The 21894-nt window shown below is 34.5% G+C and overlaps 2 protein-coding genes across 4 annotated transcripts in view; one reads left to right on the forward strand and one right to left on the reverse strand.

The window, feature by feature from the left end:
* Nucleotides 1-26: 26 nt before the first annotated feature.
* On the forward strand, nt 27-17239 carry PIG-Q (Phosphatidylinositol glycan anchor biosynthesis class Q). Of its 2 annotated transcripts, none has more exons than XM_074184784.1 (5): nt 27-963; nt 4497-4777; nt 10637-10829; nt 11754-11880; nt 17039-17239. In XM_074184784.1, the coding sequence occupies exons 1-5, from the start codon at nt 268-270 to the stop codon at nt 17218-17220; spliced, it is 1479 nt and encodes a 492-aa protein (XP_074040885.1). In that variant the 5' UTR covers nt 27-267; the 3' UTR covers nt 17221-17239. The 2 variants fall into 2 exon arrangements, with proteins under 2 accessions (XP_074040885.1, XP_074040886.1); XM_074184785.1 differs by having other exon boundaries at nt 11766-11880.
* nudE (Nuclear distribution protein nudE) overlaps nt 17230-21894 on the reverse strand; it is a 35549-nt gene continuing 30884 nt past the window's right edge. The window contains exons 7-9 of one of the 2 annotated variants that reach the window (XR_002723549.2): nt 19621-19713; nt 19324-19388; nt 17230-19254 (exon numbers count right to left, since the gene is read on the reverse strand). Coding sequence is in view for 1 of the 2 variants with exons in the window: in XM_023171731.2 (XP_023027499.1) it covers nt 19194-19254; nt 19324-19388 (126 nt within the window). In the remaining variant the exon portion in view is untranslated. The remainder of the gene's footprint in view (nt 19255-19323; nt 19389-19620; nt 19714-21894) is intronic. The other variant, XM_023171731.2, reaches the window with a different exon arrangement.

Genomic DNA, 21894 nt, shown 5'->3' on the forward strand with positions numbered 1-21894 from the left:
GTATCTATTAGTTCTGTGCATAAAACAATAAGCAACGTTGACATTTGCACAAATGAGTGCCAGTGGCAGTTGCTCGTTTTAGGTTATGTTCATGTTATTGTTTATGTTTTTACCAAGTCTAAAATCTGAAACTCAACTTGATATCCATGGATCTTAATTCCCAATGTGGGTTCATTTCTACAAAATACAAAGAAAGTCAATAATTTTTTGACTGATTATAAAAACTCACTTATGAATTATCAGTATTAATGTAGTGGTACCCTCAAAATGAATATGAGTAAATGTATTTTGGTTTTTGTACCAAATACTTTAGAGTACCACAAAAATGGGTTTTTAAAGGGAGACTATAAAGAATTTGATGATGCAGTAGCTTATTATATTACAAGTGATACAACAGAGAAAACTTCTAATAACTCCATAGGAACCATGGGAACTAAGATGAAATTTCCAGAGGAGGGAAATTCAAAAATATTTATTGATGGTAATGGAAATATGACTTTCAGTAAGGCAGTTGGGAAAAATTACTCTATCGCCAAAATCACTTATGACTATGAAGCCTTTAAGAAACATGATATAGTCGAAGATAGTAATGTTTATGGGAAACATTTCAAGTTTATTTCAGATGAAATATATAAGAGTAGACCTTGGCTTAGTGATAACGGAAAAAGAAGTATCGGAAATACTGTATTATCATTTGTTCTCTGCATATTAATTTTACTGATGAAGCTCACCACCAAACTGAAAATAATTCTTTCTTATTCTTCAACTTTCTCACATTTTGAAGACAGTGTTATAACATCAAAGTGGTTTATTGAAACCATGTTATGTGAGAAACGATTCACCCCTAAACTTGGGAATATTTTTGTAGCAAAAATTATTGATTTGGTAATTGGTATAGTTTTGTTGAATTGGTTGTTAAAGAATGAAGATGGAATATCAATGTATGTTCAGAACTCTACAGAAGTAAGTATCACTTCACTTATTACCTATTATTTGTTCAAACTCCTACTTTATTATAGACTTACAATATAACCAGTTTATAATAAGTTGGTAATTAGGTATCTTACAGATACCTAATTACCAACTTCAATAAGATAAGCAAAGTAGACGTTTTAAATTATATACTTTATGATGCAGGATTAACTAAAAAAGAAAAAAAATATTCTCGACCTTTAAAATTATAGCAATGAAAAAGTTATCAAATCCCATTCTAAAAATGTTCATAACTTGTCAATACTTCAGACCCAGTAATCAATGATTTCCAAAATGAGTAAGTATCAAATTGGTGACCAGCCACAAATTAACTCTGTGACCTAAATATACAAAATATACTTTATTTTCATTCAAGAAACACTTTATTGTGACATTTTCAATACACAATTTTTCAAAAACGCAACACATGTTTCGCTATATAATAGCTTCTTCAGGCGTGTCTATATTCCGTAGTATAATAATTATCATCAAGTATCTGCCGATTCCATCACATATATACTTTATTGTCTCAAGAATGTGTTTTTATTGACAAAGCTTTGCGGAAAATGTAAGAAAAAAATATACAAGTAGAATAATAGATATAGATAAATGAATACATTTAAAAGTAATATAACAAAACAACCATTTTAAAGAAGTCGAAAAAATACAAAGACATGATCATTGAAGTCAACTTCCATAACTATTACAGTTGTACTCAGTTGAAATCATCAAAGAATTCAGCTAGTCTATTTTTAATAGTAATTAAATTCTTGTGGTCTCTTTTCTTCCTGGCTTGCCTTAAGTTAAGAGGAAGATATAACTTCTTACTTAAATTGAAAGGATTATATTTTCAGGAATGAGTAATTTTTGGGAAAGAACATTTTTGGCTTTCTACTACTCCATCTTGATACAAAAAAATGTGGGAATCTTCCAAAGAAACAAAGGCAGCAATGAACTTTGAAAGAAGTCACTCTATACATAGATGTGTAGATCATGCAAAAAAGTAACTTTCAGACACAAACTGGAAGAAAAAAGCCCTCCCGAAACAGCTACTTTCATAGAAATATATTGAATTACACAAAAAGAACAATTCTTTTGAAACAAATACTTACAAGTATACAATATACTAAATGAAAGGTAAAAATTTCACTTACATGGAACACTGCACACAGATTTGTACTGAAGAGCCCTACGGCGAAACATCGATGTCTACCAGTGAGGATGACATAGTTCGATACTTCTATTACAAGATCTGTTTACTTTTCTCAAAAAATATTTATTTATTCATCAGTTTCTATTCTGTCCCTTTCAAAGAAACCTCCCTCAGATATAATGTGGTCTTTGGTTATAATCTCCAGACTTTTCAACTGCAACTGTGGCAGTCATCCAGTCATCTTCAGTGGCGTGGTCGAAGTACTCTTTTTGGCGTGTCGACTGAAACTGAGCTCCAGTTGTACAATAAAATAAGTTGAAATCTTCTGAGTTCTGCTTTGGCTTTTTTGACTCAGCCTTATGCTTCCCTTATGCCTTATGATGAAATTAACGCAATTTAAAACAATTATGTCGATAATTATGTTGACTTTAATTACAAATGGTCGAAGGATTTTAGCAGGCAGAAAATCAACCATCCCCTCGTTAATGATAAAATACAACATACATTCAAATCTTTCATGAATTGGAGAAAAAAACCTATATTTCAAAATAGTTTGTATGTAATATAACAATTGTTAAAAAATAATAAACGTTTCGAACACTTTACAAAAAAACAACGTTGATTACATTTAGGGCGGCTTTTCGAGTTGAAGGATGAAGTGAATAATTTCGACATAAAATATAAATACGTACACAGGTTCCTGAAAGACGTTGACACAGACACGAAGGGATTACCAATCTGAACTGTCTGTAAATCGTTCTTTATAATTAAAAAAAAACAATGAAAGAAATGAGAATTGTATTTGGAAAAAGCAGTCGGTTAATGATTCTAAAGTTAGTTATTGTTTGATTTTTTCTATTAGTTCGAAATATGAGGTGTATAAGTTTTTAATATCCGACCTTTTGTTGACGCATTTTGTTCCATGTTTAGTTATTTCAATAATTTCGTTCAGGAGTCTTTTTTTTAGTATCGTCTGTTGTCCTATAATACTGACTGACTCAAAATCAAAAGTATGAAGGGACGATTTGCAACGATCTGCAAGGCTAGTAGGATTCTTCATTGTTTTTAGTGGGTTGTGTATATTTTTACAATCCCTGTTATATTCAGTAACTCTTTGTTTGAGATACCTGCCTGTTTGCCCTATATATATTTTCTCACATTCAGCACATGGTATTTCATAGACAATATTGGATTTCAGGTCTTTTGGTGTTTTTGTTTTCATTCTCGTGAATAAATGATTTTTAATTATATTTCAGATTTCATACTAATTTTAAAATTTTTACTTTTTAGAGTCTTGCATAGTTGTGGTGTCAGACCTGCTACATACGGTTATTTGAAATATTTAATGTTCAACGGTGTTTTTTCTTTTTTTTGTTTATTTGTTCTGTCTGAATATACTAATTTTTTAATTAAAGATCTAGGATAGAAATTTTTAAGTAACATAGTTTCTATTAGTTTGAGGTTTTGATTTTTAAAATTCGCCTGTGCTAAATGTGTAGCCCTGTATTTGAGATTGTTGATGTTTATTTTTTGTGTCATTGAGTGGATAGAGTGGTAGTTTATAAATCTTTCAGAGTATGCTGGTTTATGGTACCAATCAGTTATAATCTTGTTGTTAGATTTTATCAGCAAAACACCCAGAAAAGCAATTCTATTATTTTTTTCTTCTTCAACGGTGAACTGAAGTTTGGGATACTAACTATTGAATGTTGTTAACATTCTATCTACGTTTTCTTTTTCTATGCACAAAACTATATCATCAACATATCTTTTGAAAAAAATTATCGGAAAATTACATTGACGTAGACATTTATTTTGTAAGTCAGACATAACAATATCAGAGCAAATTGATGATAAACAGTTTCCCATTCCTAGGCCGAAAATCTGTTTATAGAAAACTTCATTGAAATTGAAATAGCTGTTGCTCGTTACGAACTGGAATAACTCAATGAATGCTTCTGAAAGGATGGTAGTGTGAGGTTTTATTAAATGCCATTTTTCATTAACGAGACTTAGTACTAGATCTATTGGTATGTTGGTGAATAGAGATACTACATCCATTGATATCAAAGTGAAGATGAATGAATGTAAGATTTTTCTTGCCCTTTTTGGGAATAGGCCAAACGCAAGCAATCTTCCAACAAGAAGGAAAAACCCTTCTCTTGTAAGACAGGTTGGAAAGTCTGCAAAATACTGATTCGAGTTCATTTGCACACTTTTCAAGTACGATGACGGGCACTTCATCAGGACCAGACGCCTTGTTGATATTGAGCTATTTCAAAATTCTCACGACATTCAACACGTTTCTGTTTTTCCTTAAAACTCTGAAATGAATTATTTTATGTGAAATTTAAATATTGTACTTTTTCAGGATCTCATATCAAATCTTAAAGGTCTGCTGCTGTACTTAATGGGATCCCCGATAGGTTTGAAATTAAATTATGCCTTCAATAAATCATTGGGGCAGTTTTTCTTCTACCATATATCATTATGGAGAATTTTTCTACTTGGGTTGCAGCCTCTTTTTGTTGCCTACTTCCGCTTACTTGTATTGCCGGGAGCATTAGGATTATCGTTTCAGATTTCCATGATTTCGGACCTGATATCCATAACGACTTTCCATGTCTACTGCATATACGTATATGCGACCAGGTAAATCAATATCACTTCAACAAATAATGGGTTGCTTCAAAAGTTTTGTCCGTTTTTATGAGACTCTTTTGGACTGTAATGTCTTAGTGAATACGTATTCAATTCAATCGAAATAAGCGTAATTTGAATAAGTGCACCTTTGCCAACGTAACACAAGTCAGTTAATTCCTTCAGCATAAAAATTGGGTGCTCGGGATTCGATAAAGTAGACGAAGGCCGTTTTTGCTCAGTCCTGATTAACGAAGGTTCTACCAGTGAGAAAGTTATCGAAGTGTTTGAATAGGTGGTAATCATTTGGGGAGTATGGTGGGTAGGACGGGACTTTGACACTCAATTTGTTTAATTGTCGGGTGGTGATTTGTGGAACGTGCGTTGTCGAGCTGACGCAGCAGCCGGCACATTTCGTTGATTTCCCCACAATAGGCCTCTGATGTGGTGATTTGGCCTGGTTGTTGAAAGTTATAGCGAATCACACCAGGCGCTGTCCAAATTACAACGACCATGATCTTTTTTTGGTAGGTTTTCGCCTTTGGGAAGTGTCTGGGTGGCTCATTGTTGACCAACCACAGTCCTGAACGTCTCGTGTCGTAGAAGATCCACTTTTTATCACACATAACATTCGATCCAATAAAAGGATCGTTTTGGTTGCGCAAAAGCGCAACAATTTCTGTCGTATTGTTCAAATCGTGGGGAACCCACTTTTTGAGCTTTCTGACCTTTTCAGTACGTTTCAAACCATCAAAAACCACATTGGGGCTGACACTCAGTTCTTCCGCCATCCCACACATTGTTTGTGATGTGTCAGTCTCCACCAGAGTCATCAATTCCTCGTCCTGGATTACTGTAGGTCGACCACTTCGGGGCTTATCTTCGAGGCTAAAGTCTCCGCAACGAAATTTCGCAAACCAACGTCAAATAGTGCGTTCATTAACATTATCATCGCTAAATGCCTGGTTAATTTTTCGGGGTGTTTCGGTAGCGCTTTGGTTCAATTTGCATTAGTAGAGAAAAAGAAGCAAAAATGAACATCATCAATGTATACAGTACAAAATTGTCTATCGTCAAGTATACACCACGACACAATAGAATAAATATTGGGATATGGAGCTACAAAAGCACATGACATTAAAACGGACAAAAATTTTGAAACAACAATATCTAGGAGATCTTATGTCTCAGTGTCATATTTTCACTGAAATACAATGAGCTTTGCTCAGTTCATGATATATGAGAGTAATGATAAATGAGAGTAATTTTATATCATCATTGAGGTGCAAAGGCAAAAACTATAGTTAATCTGTTTAAAATCTGTTTTCTGTTTTCCTTAACGACAACTCTCAAAAGTCAAAAATTGTGCGAGCTAAGGGCTAACGAGGTCTTACCTTTCAACGTGTGATTCCTATTTATTTTGCTTAACGAAGAAAGTCTACTAAGGAAATCAAGAGTAAATTATCATTTTCTCATCGGTCACCTGAGCTAGGACAGAGGTTATATTATTCACAAATGGCCAATAATTATGATGTCAAAAATAGTGATGAATAATTTTCATGTCTTTTCAAACGAATATTTACATCATTCATATTATAAACCATCTGGAATGCGAGGTTTGCAATCGGGATTCTCTCATCTAACACTCAATTTGTTTTAAAAAAATATAAATATGTTCTATACTAACCTAGGTTAGTATCATTAGCTAATGATAACGGTTCAGTTGTTGAAAAACAAATGTACACAGCCTGTACTAAATGTAGGTACATATACAGGGTACGGCGCGATGACCGTTGGTTAGCCGTATTTTGTTGAATAATAGAATTCATATTCTGAAAATTGGCAAATATAGTTTTTTAATATTATACTATATTCAAAACATTAGAATTATAAAACAACAAAAATTAATTGGCGCTCAGGGGCGACTCCATCGTTTCCAGTGGCGTATTTGCTTTTTCAGCTGCAGGAAAACCCGGAAAAACCTGCAGCACCACTTTATCTGAAGATCTTAATCTGCCAATGTCCTCTCTCTGATAAAACAAAATGTAGGGTATCTCCAGAGGCTACATTACTTCGCCAGAACACTTCGTGACACGACTATCGTCCAACGTAAACCAGTCCATTTCGTCTTTGACCAAGGCATAATAATGACCAGATTCAACGCCAGAACCACAGTGAACAATGACTGCATGAAGGTTATAATAGTGGTCTGCTATATTGAAGTGTTCATCTACTTCGAACCTTCGTAACAGTTTGGTGCTTCCGTCCGAGGTTGAGTCATGTTTGAAGATCATCAGTGTTATTATTAGATTGACTGGTGCCTTAGCTATACTTGTTATCTTATGAAAGTCAGTTAGTTCGGCGCATGTTTGACAATGCAGTCGATCATCACCTGTTAAAAGTTCCATTTTCAGATGATTTAACTATAAGCTTTGCACGGACTGGATTTTTCCAGCAAAAGATTTACAAACACAAGAAGAGATAGAATGTACAGAATCATTCAATCTAGAGCGGTCAGAAGTATTGATTTTGCTATATTCCTGCTCACGAAGATTATTCAATAAGAACCCCAAGAATTCGTGGAAGTGGACTTCAAAGACTCCAGGAAATCGGTTGGAGAGAAAGATGATACCTTCTTACGAAACTGCAGCTGCATGAACAGGTGTTTGAGTTTGGTGAATAAGTAGGAAATATTCTCGTTCTCGTTCATCATTAAAACCTCTTTCTTGAAATTCTTCCTTCCTTTCCTAAATTACCTAACCCAATTTTCTTCTCAAGATTTTCAGGGCAACTGTCTACTGATTCGTAAGGAAGAACGTGTTTCACTGAATCTGTATCGGAACCATTTCCCAAGCTGCAATCGATCCTTCCAAGTGATGAAGGGTTTCGTAGAGGGATCGATTCAGCTCTTGCTTCATGAAGCTCTTCCACTGAAAGGGAACCAAACCACGAGGACTGCAACTCGTATTTGGGGGGCAAGAATGACCTAAGCCCATTGACCGCACTGCAAAAGAAGAAGGTAGATCAATCTCTTGCAAATTAACCTTAATAGGAGACTGATGAATATCTACATATCTCGGTTTGTTTCGAAGAGATTTTAGTTCCGTACTGAAATAAGGGCAATGCATAATCTCATCAAAATTATGTGAAGGAATTATATGAAGCCAACACGTTCTGTTGATGAAGAACGTGTTGGCTTCATCAACACGCAACTTCACTTTTCAATCGTTCAGTACGATTTTGTGGATTTTCTTTGTTTTCTAGTAGTGCTGCTTCATTTGGACGTCCACTGTGTTCTTCATCATCGGTTACTCTACGACCACGTTTGAAGTCAGTAAACCAACGTTTAATTGTTGTTTCTGATTGAGCGGATTCCTTATGACACTTTTCAATCCATTATTTCGCTTTAACGGTATTTGTTTCCATCAAGAAGCACTGTAAAATTAAAACACGAAATTGCTACTTAGTCAGTTTTCTAACATTATTGAATACTGTTTCTATCAAAGATTATATGATTACTTTGAATCATTCAGATTATTTTCTTCTAGTCAGAATGCTTATGAAAGAAATAAATCTACAGTTGGTGCAATTGATCAACTCATTAAACATGCGCTGGAAATCTTGGAAAACAAACAGCAGGCTTTACGAATAATTTTTGATTTGAGCAAAGCCTTTGACCTCGTTGACCATGACGTACTGTTACACAAATTGCAGTTTTGTGGTATACGTGGCTCTGCATTGAATTGGGTTGGATCTTACCTGACTGATCGTATTAAGCTGGTATATGTGAATGGAATAAATTCTGAAAGAAAATGTATATCAAAAGGGGTACCTACCTCAAGGCTCTGTTTTGGGACCCGTTCTATTTTTGGTTTTTATAAATAATCTTTCGAAATTTTGTTCGAAAGCTTCCATCACCGTTATTTTTGCGGATTATACTAACATCTTAGTATCTGCGGGAACTATGTCCGAAGTAATTGTCAAAGCTAATGAAGTAACGACCAAATTTCTGAATAGTGTTCTATAAATGACCTGCTGCTAAATTCTGCTAAATTTCAAATGCTCAACTTTGTTACCAAAAATACAACAATTGATAAAAGCTATTTGGTTAGATTAAATAATGAAACTTTACATCAAGTTAATTGTACTAAATTCTTAGGTGTTGATATTGATAATAAACTTACCTGGAAGTTCCATGTTGATAGTGTCAAACTGAAGCTCAGTAAACATATATATTTACTTCGTCGGTTAAAACAAACAGTATCTCTTGATGTTCTCAAGCTTTTATACCTCAGTTTTATTCAGTCGGTAATTTCCTATAGTCTTGAACAGTGGGGCTTATCAGCTGAAGCTGATGAAGTTTTTGTTATTCAGAAAAAGGTAATCAGAATTCTGGCTGGTGCATTTTCAAGTGAACACTGCTGGCCATTATTCATTCGTTATAGTTTATTAAAAATGCCTAGTTTGTATATCTACCAAACACTGATATATATTTCAATTATTCCTAGAAATGATCAAATCCATGAACATTTCACCAGAAATAACTCTCAACTACATCAACCTTATAGTAGACTACTACTATGTTACTGTATCGCTTCTGTTCCAATGTTTTGATAGAATCAGAATCAACGAACTTCAAAAAATTGTTCTACAGCGTCATCTAGTGGCGAGTTACAGAAAAATTGATAACCTAATATATATATATATATATATATATATATATATATATATATTATTATATATATATATATATATAATATATATATATATATATATATATATATATATATATATATATATATTTATATATAGATTGACAGTATCAAAGAATCACCTCATGTGCATTGGGGTTAAGCTATATAATGAGCTTAGTGAGGACATTAAATCCTCAAATAACAATATATTTAAAAGGCGACTCGAGATTTTTCTATTGCAAAAAGCATACTACTCTGTAGATGAGTTTCTCCTTGAATCTTAATTTGATTGTAGCTTATTAACTTTTTTTATGTATGTTTTATATTGACTTTTTTATAGTTGTTTGACCTGTTGAATCAGCTAGTATTTTGTGATGATGTTGTTTTTTCTTGTCTAATGTGATTGTGAAGGAAAACTGATTCAATAAATGTTTGATTGATTTCGAAAATGACAAAAGTGGTGTCAATTTTATCACAATAACTCACAAACTTTTGTGTAGAATATTATGAAATTTCAACAACATCAGTTGTTGATGGGGTAGGGCGTCCGGGATGAGCGTCGTCATTCACATCTTCTCGATGTACCACTTGTAAACATTTTTCTGGCTCAGAGTACAATCACCGTATGCCACTGTTAACATTTGAAGTGTTTTTGAGCACTCAATTCCATTTTTCACACAAAATTTTATGCAAAATCTTTGATCCATTTTTCTCGATAACAGAAAATTGCCGAACACACAAAATACTTTCAACTTTTATGCCTCTCACCAACAAACTAAACTTGCTAAACAGCTGAAATTGTGAACATACGTTCGAGACGAGTGTACCAACACAAAAAAATCGCCAATCGAATGTAAGTAGCCCGCGAAATTTGAACATTTAGCTTATTTTTTGAAAACACCTAAGAGATAATTTGTTTATATAAATATGTATTTTTGTCTTATTTGATTTGTTTCAATTGCAATTGCACACATTTTTTATGTGTGCAAAATCTTTGTTTGGAAACACAAATATCTGTCAATATATGTGTAAATGTAAATTAAAATGTATCTACTTGTGTTCTGTTGAAGTGTTCATGAAAATGAGGTCAGAAACTTACTATAAACAACAAAGTGCAAGCATTTTGATTTCAACTGTCAATATTCAAGTTAACTTTGATGAATTTATCAATTTTCAGATTATTTAGTCTTCAACTGATGGGATTGAGATCATTGTGGAAACTCTTTATTGGTCGAAAGTACAATCCTTTGAGAAATCGAGTCGATTCCTGTCAATATTCTCAAAATCAGTTGTTTATCGGAACTCTGGGATTCACGATATTGTTATTTCTATTACCTACAACTACATTGTACTATACAGTATTTTCATCGGTGAGTATATAATTGTTTTCAAGTAATTCATAATTTAGATGACCAAATATGACTATTACCAAGTAACAGCACACCGTTAGCTAGCATGAAACATAAAAGAGGGTGTTCCGATAATCTAATGAAAACACTTTTCCCAAAACAGAACACTCCTTCACCTCTCAATATAGGAGGGAGTTTTTGAAGTTTAAAGAAGATATAAAAATAACTTCTCATGGAAACACCCCCGTATCTTTCGTAATAATCAAGGAAGAATGATGAAACTCTCAGGACTGATGTAAATGCTCAAAATAAACCTACCACCTGAATAGGGTTGGCCAAAGTGATATACACTGCCCACCACTTGCGATGGAACAACCCATTTTCACGTTAAAACATATTAGAGGGCAAAATAGGCTCAAAGTTCCTTCAGATTCGTAATCAGGACTACCAACTTACCACAAATACACTTTTTCCCTGAAAAATCCAAATTTGTCTCACTTCTCATGGAAACACCTCCGTATCTTCCGTAATAATCGAGGTAAAATGATGAAACTCTCAGGATTGATGGCAATGCTCAAAATGCACCTACCACCTGAATAGGGTTGGCCAAAGTGATATACACTGCCCACCACTTGCGATGGAACAACCCATTTTCACGTTAAAACATATTAGAGGACAAAATAGGCTCAAAGTTCCTTCAGATTCGTAATCGGGACTACTAACTTACCACAAATACACTTTTTCCCTGAAAAATCCGAATTTGTCTCACTTCTCATGGAAACCCCGGAAATGCTCAAAACGCACCCATCACCTAAATAGGGTTGGCCAAAGTGATATACACTGAGGCGTAAAAATGGGGTGTCCCATCGAGAGTGGCAGGTCTTATTGTCCAATTTGACATGCTGAAGTAGGAATTTGTAGATTTTCATGAATAATTTATGATAGTGTTTATTTCAGTTTCGTCTGGTCATTTTATTTATAGAGGAACTTTCATGGAGAATGAGGTATTTTCTCAACACAATACCCGTTTATGTTATTTTTTTATGGATATTCAATTCTCCATCCATTGCAGGTGAGTCTTTAGATTTAATTTAGCTATTGATGTGTTCTGAAAGAAGTTTGGATAAAAGTTTACAAAATAGCTATCAATGATATGAGTGTTTAAAGGTTTTATTTTGTGAGTGAAAAAGTTTGCGAAATGGGCGTAACGAGTTGAGCAATTCCACGAACAAAATAAAACTTACTTATAACACAAATATCATACAAAGTTTTTTGTACAACTGACCTGTTTTCATAATAAAATAGATAAATTTAATATTCCTACAAAGACACATTTTGACATCTCTTGTCAGTTAACTATTTTCATGTTATCGCATTTGCTGTGAAGTGGCCGTGTCAGGTGACGCCGCTGAATCACCTGGTTACCAACAAACAGTATTTTTTACAGCTCACGCATTTTATTTAAAGTCACATTTGAAGTTCTTGCTGGTGTTTATTGTATATAATACACTTGTAACAGAATTTAATTGTATCTATATCTATTGTTCGTAATAAAACTTCCTTGAAAATTGAGTAATTGTCAGATTGATTCGGCCGTTACTTGATGAAGATCCATAGTAATTTCAAAAACTACACCTCACGATTCGATCTCCACAAACTTTATTTGAAAAATATATCACATGTTTCGCTAGCACAGTAGCTTTGTCAAGTGATTTGAATACTTCAAGTTGTTTCTTACACTAATATTTATATACTACAGTTAACCATAATTGAGACTACCCCCAAATAATTACCTAAACCTCTACCTAAGGTACCTGTTCAATTATGATCACCTGAAGCATATTACCTCACATCTACATCAATGATAAAAATAAAAACAATAAAAATTAATTGGCGCTCCGGGGCGACTTCATTGATTCCAGTGGCGCATTTGCTTTTTCAGCTGCAGGAAAACCCGGAAAAACCTGCAGCACCACATCATCAATAATAATTCTTTCTCGGTTTTTAAAAAAACAAGTTCAATAATGGTGATCTATTCAAATCCATTTGGTCATTCATTAGAATGTTTGAATTTTTAAGTTTATTACTTTCCATTGCTTCCAAATGATTCAGTTTTAAACCTTTATTTTCTATGTGTAAAATTTCGAACTCTTATTTAAAGATATGATTTTCTTCTAGAAGATGATTTAAATATGTTTTCTTATTTACATAGCTCGTATGAGGTTCCTGGATTGGATTCCTCAATATTCTGCCAGTTTGACCAATATATACCGTATATAGATACGGAGAAAATCAAATGGGACTAATGCTTCAAAAGGGACCGGAAGTACTGTTCAAAAAATTGTGTATAATTCTCAGGGCAAGCTTAGCACTGGGACACATACCAAAAATTTGGAGACTGATCAGGGCCACCTTCGTTCCGAAACCTGGGAAAATCGGGCAGGGCTCGGCGAAGGCTTTGAGACCAATTAGTCTCATGTCATTTGCGTTGAAAACGCTAGAAAAACTACTTGACAGGCATATTAGGGACGTAACACTGGCTATCAGACCATTACATCGAGACCAATATGCACACAGGTTAGGTATATCAACAGAAACGGCTCTATGTCGGGTAACAGAAAAAGTAGAATATACCTACAAAAACAAGGAAGTACTCTTAGCTGCTTTCTTGGACATTGAGCGCGCATTTGATAATACGTCATTAGAATCAATCATCCAGGCGTCGAGGAGAAGAGGGATCGACAAGACAAGCTGCAGGTGGATAGACTGCATGCTTAGGGGAAGATTGGTATATACAACCATTATGGGGGAAACAGTCGTGGCACGGGTAGCAAGGGGTAGCAGGGGGGGGTTCTATCCCCTCTGTTATGGAACCTTGTAATGGACGAGCTACTATGTCTCCTGGACCGTAATGGGTATAAAGCACTGGGCTATGCAGACGACTTAGTCATCCTAGTCCAAGGTAAAACAATAATGTGGTGAAGGGATGCATGCAGCAGGCCCTGAACATCATAACAAGATGGACCGAAGGGCTTAACATAAGCCCATCCAAAACGACCATAGTAGCATTCACCAAGAGGACTAAAACTGAGGGTCTCGGAACCTCTAAAACTTCGAGGTGAAGAAATACAAGTGTCGGGGGAGGTTAAAAATCTGGGAGTAATCCTAGATTCCAAACTGACCTGGAACCAACACTTGGACAGGATAAAGAGGAAAGCGGAGGTAGCACTGATGCTCGCCAGACGCACCTCTGGAAAAACATGGGAACTAAAACCAGACATAGTATATTGGCTATACACGATGGTGGTTAAACCCATGATAACATACGCATCTCTGGTCTGGTGGCCAAAGATGAAGCAGGCGACCGCCATCAACAAACTAGGCAAGGTGCAAAGACTTGAATGTTTTTGAATGACGGGAGCAATGAGAACTACCCCAACAGCTGCATTGGAGACACTCGTGAATCTACCTCCTTTACACTTTGTGATAATGGGGAAGGCCAGGATGGGCCAATTCAGACTGGAAAACTCACCGAACTACAGAAGATCGGACCAAACAGAAATTTCGGAACAAGTGGAGGAGAACATATTGAATATGTGCACGGACCACATGACACCGAAGTACACCTTTAACACAAACTTCACGGCCAAAATCATAAGCCGTGAAGAGTGGAAGACCATTAGTCATCCCGAAAACATGTTTGGAAAAAACACCTGGTATACAGATGGATCGAAGACCAAACATGGAACGGGAGCTGGAATACACCAAGCGAATAGAAATTTAAACTACAGCTATCCGCAAGGACTATACACATCCGTCTTTCAGGCGGAAGTGTATACTATCTTGCAGTGTGCAAGCCTTATTAAATTGAGACCTCAAAGAAATGAGCAGATCAATATTTTTACAGACAGCAAGAGCTCACTAGGGGCTCTGACAAACCCGAAGATGACATCAAAACTGGTCTGGGAATGCCATGAAGAACAGAATGAACTTGCGAATAGGAACAAATCAACCTTGTACTGGGTGCCAGGGCATTCAAGAATCACAGGTAATGATAAAGCTGATGAATGCGCTAGACGCGGATCATCAACTTTACATATAGGTCCTGAACCAGCTCTGGGGGTACCAAAATCATTGGTACGAAACCAGATTAGGACATGGACCAATAAGAAGCACACAGAGTACTGGATAAAGGTACCTGGCAACAAACACAGTAGAACCTTCATTGGGGAACCGTCCGAGAAAAGAACTAAAGAACGACTTCAATATAGTAGGGATCCGCTCAGAATAATTACAGGTTTACTAACCGGTCATTGTCCGCTTAGAGAACACCTGAATAAAATGGGGCTGTACAATAGAGACCTCAGCTGCAGATTATGCAACGAAGGGACAGAAACAGCTCTACAAATCTTATGCGAATGTGAGGCACTGAATCACAGGAGGCAGGCAATATATGGACGTATGAAATTACGTTCAGAAGAATATGACGAACATCCAACACGGAACCTGTACAAACTACTACAGGGAACGAGACTGATGGAATGGGTGTCATGAGAAGATGGGAGAACAAACGTAATAAGCCCAAGAGGCTGCAGTGTTTCCTGGAGACTTGGACTAAATGGACAAGTCAGACAGCTCCCAAGGTACAAAAAAAAATATACCTTAGGGCACGTTCCACACTTCAATTTATATACTCCTGATTTCTCGAATTTGGATGTTTGTCTTTATTATTTTTAACTAACTATCCCAACGTATTGTTCTATATGTAATTTTATTATCTTGTTTCCTCAAAAATGAAGCCTCTTTTTCCATTGGTTACGTTAAAGCTCTATAATTTTGATGATCTACCTTATCAATAGGATAAACATCTCATATCGCTTTTGCCTAGACTTTCTTGGCAAGTATTTTGTTTATTAATTCGGCTTTAAACCTATTGTTAACCGCAATTTGCTTGATGATATTAAGTTCTTTATTGAAATTATCTATTGAAAGAAGAACATTGACTAATCTGTGAATCAGGGGGAGGCCAGGATGGGCCAATTCAGACTGGAAAACTCACCGAACTACAAAAGATCTGACCGAACAGAAATTTCGGAACAAGTGGAGGAGCCCATATTGAATATGTGCACGGACCACATGACACCGAAGTACACCTTTAACACAACTTCACGGCCAAAATCAAAAGCCGTGAAGAGTGAAAGACCATTAATCATCCCGAAAACATGTTTGGAAAAAACACCTGTTATACAGATGGATCGAAGACCAAACATGGAACGGGAGCTGGAATATACCGAGCGAATAGAAATTTAAACTACAGCTATCCGCTAGGACTATACACATCCGTCTTTCAGGCGGAAGTGTATGCTATCTTGCATACAGAGTACTGGACAAAGGTATCTGGCAACAAACACAGTAGAACCTTCATTATGGAACCGTCCGAGAAAAGAACCGAAAAACGACTTCAATATAGTAGGGATCAGCTCAGAATAATTACAGGGTTACTAACCGGTCATTGTCCGCTTAGAGGACACCTGAAGAAAATGGGGCTGTACAACGGAGACCTCACCTGCAGATTATGTAACGAAGGGATAGAAACAGCTCTACACATCTTATGCGAATGAGAGGCACTGAATCACAGGAGGCAGGAAATATATGGACGTACAAAATTACGCCCAGAAGAATATGACGAACATCCGAAACGGAAGCTGTACAAACTAGTACAGGGAACGAGACTGATGGAATGGGTGTCATGAGATGATGGGAGAATAAACGCAATAAGTCCAAAAGGTTGCAGTTTTCTGGAGACTTGGACTAAATGGACAAGTCAGACAGCTCCCAAGGTACAAAAAAACTCTGTGAATCATGCTATTGTAAGCTGCTACTTTGTGTTGATGAGAATGGGAAGAATCATAATTTATAGTAATATCTGTATAGGACGGTTTGTGATAAATTGAAAAATTATGTTTGTTGTTACTTCTACTAATTGTAAAGTCCAAGAAATTGATTGTCTGCTTCTGGAGATCAAATCGTGAGGTGTAGTTTTTGAAATTGAATAACTATTTTATTCATTGCTATTTGGTTGAAAAAAAAATCGTGTTAAAAATATTTTCAACACGCTAAAAAGTAGCGTGTTGTTAATACTCTTGACAACCATTAAAAATGTCACTTTTAATGATAGTTGTACAATAATAATTTTCTGAACCATAAGAATGTTCAGTTGTTTTTTTTAGGCACACCAAACATAGTTTGGAATGGTTTTGACCAGAATGGGGTATTGAATGTTGAAGCTGAGTTGAATAAACTACCACTCACTAGTTGTATAAGGAAATTTCTTCCAGATCATATGTGTAAGAGGGGAGAAAACTCTTTAGTAAATATGTTTTACAATACAATAACTGGAACTATAATGTGAATAAATAAATTAAAACTGATACTTTTTTATTCAATTTTTTATCTGGGATTAACAATAAAAAAATTCACATCATTAGTTTACATAAACAATATAAACTTTATACCTACATTTACAAAAATAAACATATTTACACACAAAGTAAGGTGGAAAATTTTCTCAAAGTAATGTTATAGATATATTAGACTATCTCACTAATAGTATTTTGTTTGAAACCATGAAAATTATTCCATTAATTTACACAAAAACGAGAATTTACCAAAAATATACAAGTCTTTGTTACTACTGTATGATTTTACTACCATACATCATAATTAGCTACCTGCTCTGGTTGAGTTACTGGCTAGTGCCAAATATAGAAAATCTGTTGGAATTAGAACTCTTTCAAATAATTAAAAATATATATAATTCACATTTTTTTACTCTCATATGCCCAGAATTCTGAAAATTGCAAGAAATGTTGTTGGGGAGGTGGGATGACAGCAGATTATCAGTCTGAGATTCACAAATTGAGTTTACGATTTTTTTTTCGTCGTGCTTAAAATTAGATGGAAGTTACAGAACATTTGGATGAATTCTCAAATCAGACTAAGATTACGATTGAATAAGATGACATCTGCTTATAAAAAAAGATGCATAAGTGGATGGAAGACAAGTTGAAACGAGTGTTTCTTTTCTGACTTATGGAATTTTATTTTCATAAAAGTATAATTCTAGTCTTGACAACTATTTGATTTATATCATTTCTATGATGTAAAAAAATAAAATTGAATGACTGTGATTTATATTACTGGTAAGTTCTAAAATAAATCCAAACTAATTTTCAAGTTTATTTCATTCTCTTGAAATAAGGAAAAATATCGTTTGGAAGGCCGAATACAAAAAAAAAGATTTTCAACTCTCCCGAGGATAAACTTGAACTGGTAGAACATTTCACTCAATTATAAGAAGTAACAGGACCATAAGAATTGATAGTTTGGCAGTCCGAGCTTCTGGAAAAACCCACAAGCTAAATGGGTTCCGATATATTGTCTAAAGTACCATAATGTTCAGTAGATATAAGATGATAAAAGATGGAACACAATGTTGATTATTCTACAAGTCAAGGAAAACATCCCTCTAGTCTGGTCTTGAATTCATCTACAGTTATTAGGAACTCAATATTTTGATTTTTCATTCTCAAATTCAATTTTCCAAATTGATATACCTCTCGCCTGAGCCAGTACATCGAAATGGATGTATGTCGGTATAATATATGAGGCAATTTAATTCACAATTGAGGAAAATTGAATAAAAATGACAAACTTGACATTCAATCAAGTTTTACAATTCTATAAATTTTTATTCATGTGCACTTTGCCAGTAACTCACACAGATTGAAATTTCAAACCAAAATAAAAGGGAAAAAAATCAGATCTAAAACTTATGAAGATAACTGACCAGAAGTTTAGCACGTGGGTAGTATTTGAATTCATAATTGGAAATTAACTTCTGTTAACTGATTTTATTAACTCGTTTGACAAAAATATCTGATTTTTTTTTTATTGTAAACTTACATTTGAAATAATAAAAAATGAATGAATAGATATAAAAACTTTTATTTTGGAATGAACACACTATATAAGAGATAAACATATAAAATAAATAGATATACATAAACTAAAATATTTTAAATAGTTCTCAGAGTATCTTACATCATTTGTCCAGATTTATTTAAAAAAGCTGAAATTGTTTTTCACTAAAGATACGGTTAATCAGGCCAATGTATACAGTATTAATTGAAAACCTTCAATTACTTTTTATTCTTGGTTTGGGATTGCTTTCTTAACAATAACCGTACATCCAGAGTGAACCGAATTTCTTGAATGACGAAGCTAAATAAGCCAGATTTCAGTCACTACAAGTTATTGTACAAATTTTTCGGTGTTTTTTTTAAGTAGTACATCAGAAGAAACATTGTCTGAAAGTAGGAACTTTCATTTTGTGAACCCGTGTAGTCCTGGAGCTGGGCTGTTTTTTGCTGAGCTTCTGCTTATTCTGTCGGATTGTGTAAAAATTAAATATATTACAACAAAATTTTAAAAAAGGGGAAGATATGGAACCTACCTAATATCATTTCTTGAAATATCTCTGTAGTCTAGTTTCGATTTTTCTAATCTACGTTCTAAGCCCTGAAACATGAAATGAATGATTGTTACTGATAATCTAGTAATATTAAAGTATGAAACTATAATCACTTTAATTTTTCAACGTTGATAGTCTGAACATCCGAAAATAAATTCCAAACTTCACAACAAAAATCAAAATGTATTTACATTCACAAGCTGAAAATTATGTACTGGAATTTAATGACGTATTTAAGACAAGATCATTGTAAATGATATTCCATTTTAGGAAACGAACCTTGGTAAAGTGTTGCTACGACTTCAATTTACTGTTGGGTTGACATACAGTACACTTAACTTGTCCGCAATGTGAACACAGCCACCTTGATAACTAAAAGCAATAACATGCACAAAAACATGCCAAAACATAAAATGTCACTACCACAGATAATACAGGACTTTTAGACCCTAGAGAGGACGGCCTACTGATTAAATTGCTGTCGGCTGAGTATCTTACTACATTGTTAAATTATCGTAAAGAACAATCCCTGAAAAATCCCAGCAAATCCAAATGAATCTGTTTTTATTGGAAATCAATGGATTGAATCTCCAGAACTATCGATTGTAAGATAAAATGGCAGAGTCCTAAGATGAAAGGTTTCATGGCTGACATGAAAAATTCCTACCTCAAAATGGTTTTAAAGAAAAAATATCAATGAATTCAATTATATATGGCTGCATAAATGTTATCTGCAGAGTACCATATGAGTCTAGCTTAACATTGGGTTGTTTGAAAAGTTTTGTCCGTTTTAATATAATGTGCTTTTATAGCTAAATATCTCAATAAATATTTATTATATTCTGTCGTAATATATACTGATCTATAGAGAATTTCGTACTCCGTACGTTGATGCTGTTTATTTTTTCCAAATTTGAATTTCTTGTCTCTTTTCAACTTATTTACTATACGATGTCGATTATTTTGTAAATTAATTCAAATTGTTCAAAACGTTCGACGTTGGTTTGCAAATTTTTGTTTTGGAGATTTTTTTAGCCTTGATGCAATTGAAGCCAGGTTTGTGTTTAATAAACCCTACAAAATACAAGTAAAATAGAACACAGAGTCAGATGCTACAAATGCAATAATAATAATAATAATATTTATTTGACTACGTTACATAATACAATATGTTTGTAGCAAGTCATGTTTGGCTTTACATTTAAAATTCACAAGTTAAAATTTACACAACAATCACATATGTAAAAACTTTGAAAATCGAAAAGAAGTAGTGACTTGTATGTTACCACAAAAATGTGTTCTGAAGTCATCAACAGAATAGAAGCAATGCCTCAACAAATAAGTTTTCAATTTTCTCTTGTATGTGTTTAGACTGAGTTCTTTGAAATCCTGCGGCAAAATATTGTACGAGTAATCTATGGATTTTTTTTGCGATAAGTGAAGACGAAATCGATTTATTCTAATGTGGTGAGCGTTTCGTGTGTTATGTTCGTGGATATGACATTGTTTCGCCAAGGATGGTTTCTTCTTATGGATTTCAATGAAAACGTAATATAGAAATAAAGTTGGCAATGGCATAATTCTGAGTTTTTTTGAAATATTCTTGACAGTTGACAAATATTCTGTATCCAATATTAGCACTCTCAATGCCTTCTTTTGCATCCTAAATATTTGAATAGAATGGCATGAATTTCCCCAAAGTTGTACACCATAACTAATATGACAGTGAAACAGTGAAAAATATGAGGTTTTCAGGATGAACAACAACCTAGGAGGCCAACTCTTTGGGAGGATGTACAATGTGTCTCCATACTCTACAGATACAAAGCTTCGAATAAGAGCCCCGAAGTAGGCAACCTACTATAATCCAGGACGAAGACTTGTGGACTTTGGTGGAGACTGATCCATCACAAACTATGTATGGGATGGCGAAAGTACTGGCCGTCACCTCCCATGCGGTCTTTGAAGGTTTAAAAGGCATTGGAAAGGTCAAAAAATTCTAAAAATGGGTGCCCATGATTTGAACGATTGGCAAAAATTGTCGCTTCAAGGTCTGTTCTTCTTTGCTTTGCTTGAGCAACCAAAACGATCCTTTTTTTAGGCCGGATCGTCACGTGTGATGAAAAATAGACCCACTACGACAACAAGAAACATTCAGAACAGTGGTTGGACACAGATGAGCCACCCAGGCTCATTTGCGAACCTGGGAAAACCCACCGAATAAAGACCATGAGTATATTATAGCTAAATCACTCAAGATGTTGGGCTTCATCAATAGATCATGTTATTATATATCAAGTTATTATATTGTTCATTAGTTAGATCATTATTGGAGTACACTTCAATAATTTGGTGCCCATATCATGAGATACACATACACCAAATTGAAGATGTACAAAACACTTTCCTGAGGATGTGTGCATACAAGTTAGGTCTAAGAAGGGAAAAATATGCATACAACAACATTACAGATCAGATGAATCTATTATCTTTAAAGAATAGAAGAATTATTTTAGGTGTATATTTTTTAAGTAAAATTTCAATTGGCAACAT

This window comes from Leptinotarsa decemlineata, unplaced genomic scaffold, assembly GCF_025532065.1.
Source record: "Leptinotarsa decemlineata unplaced genomic scaffold, Ldec_3_MD MMD2_tig00026358_RagTag_RagTag, whole genome shotgun sequence".
Taxonomy (NCBI): domain Eukaryota; kingdom Metazoa; phylum Arthropoda; class Insecta; order Coleoptera; family Chrysomelidae; genus Leptinotarsa; species Leptinotarsa decemlineata.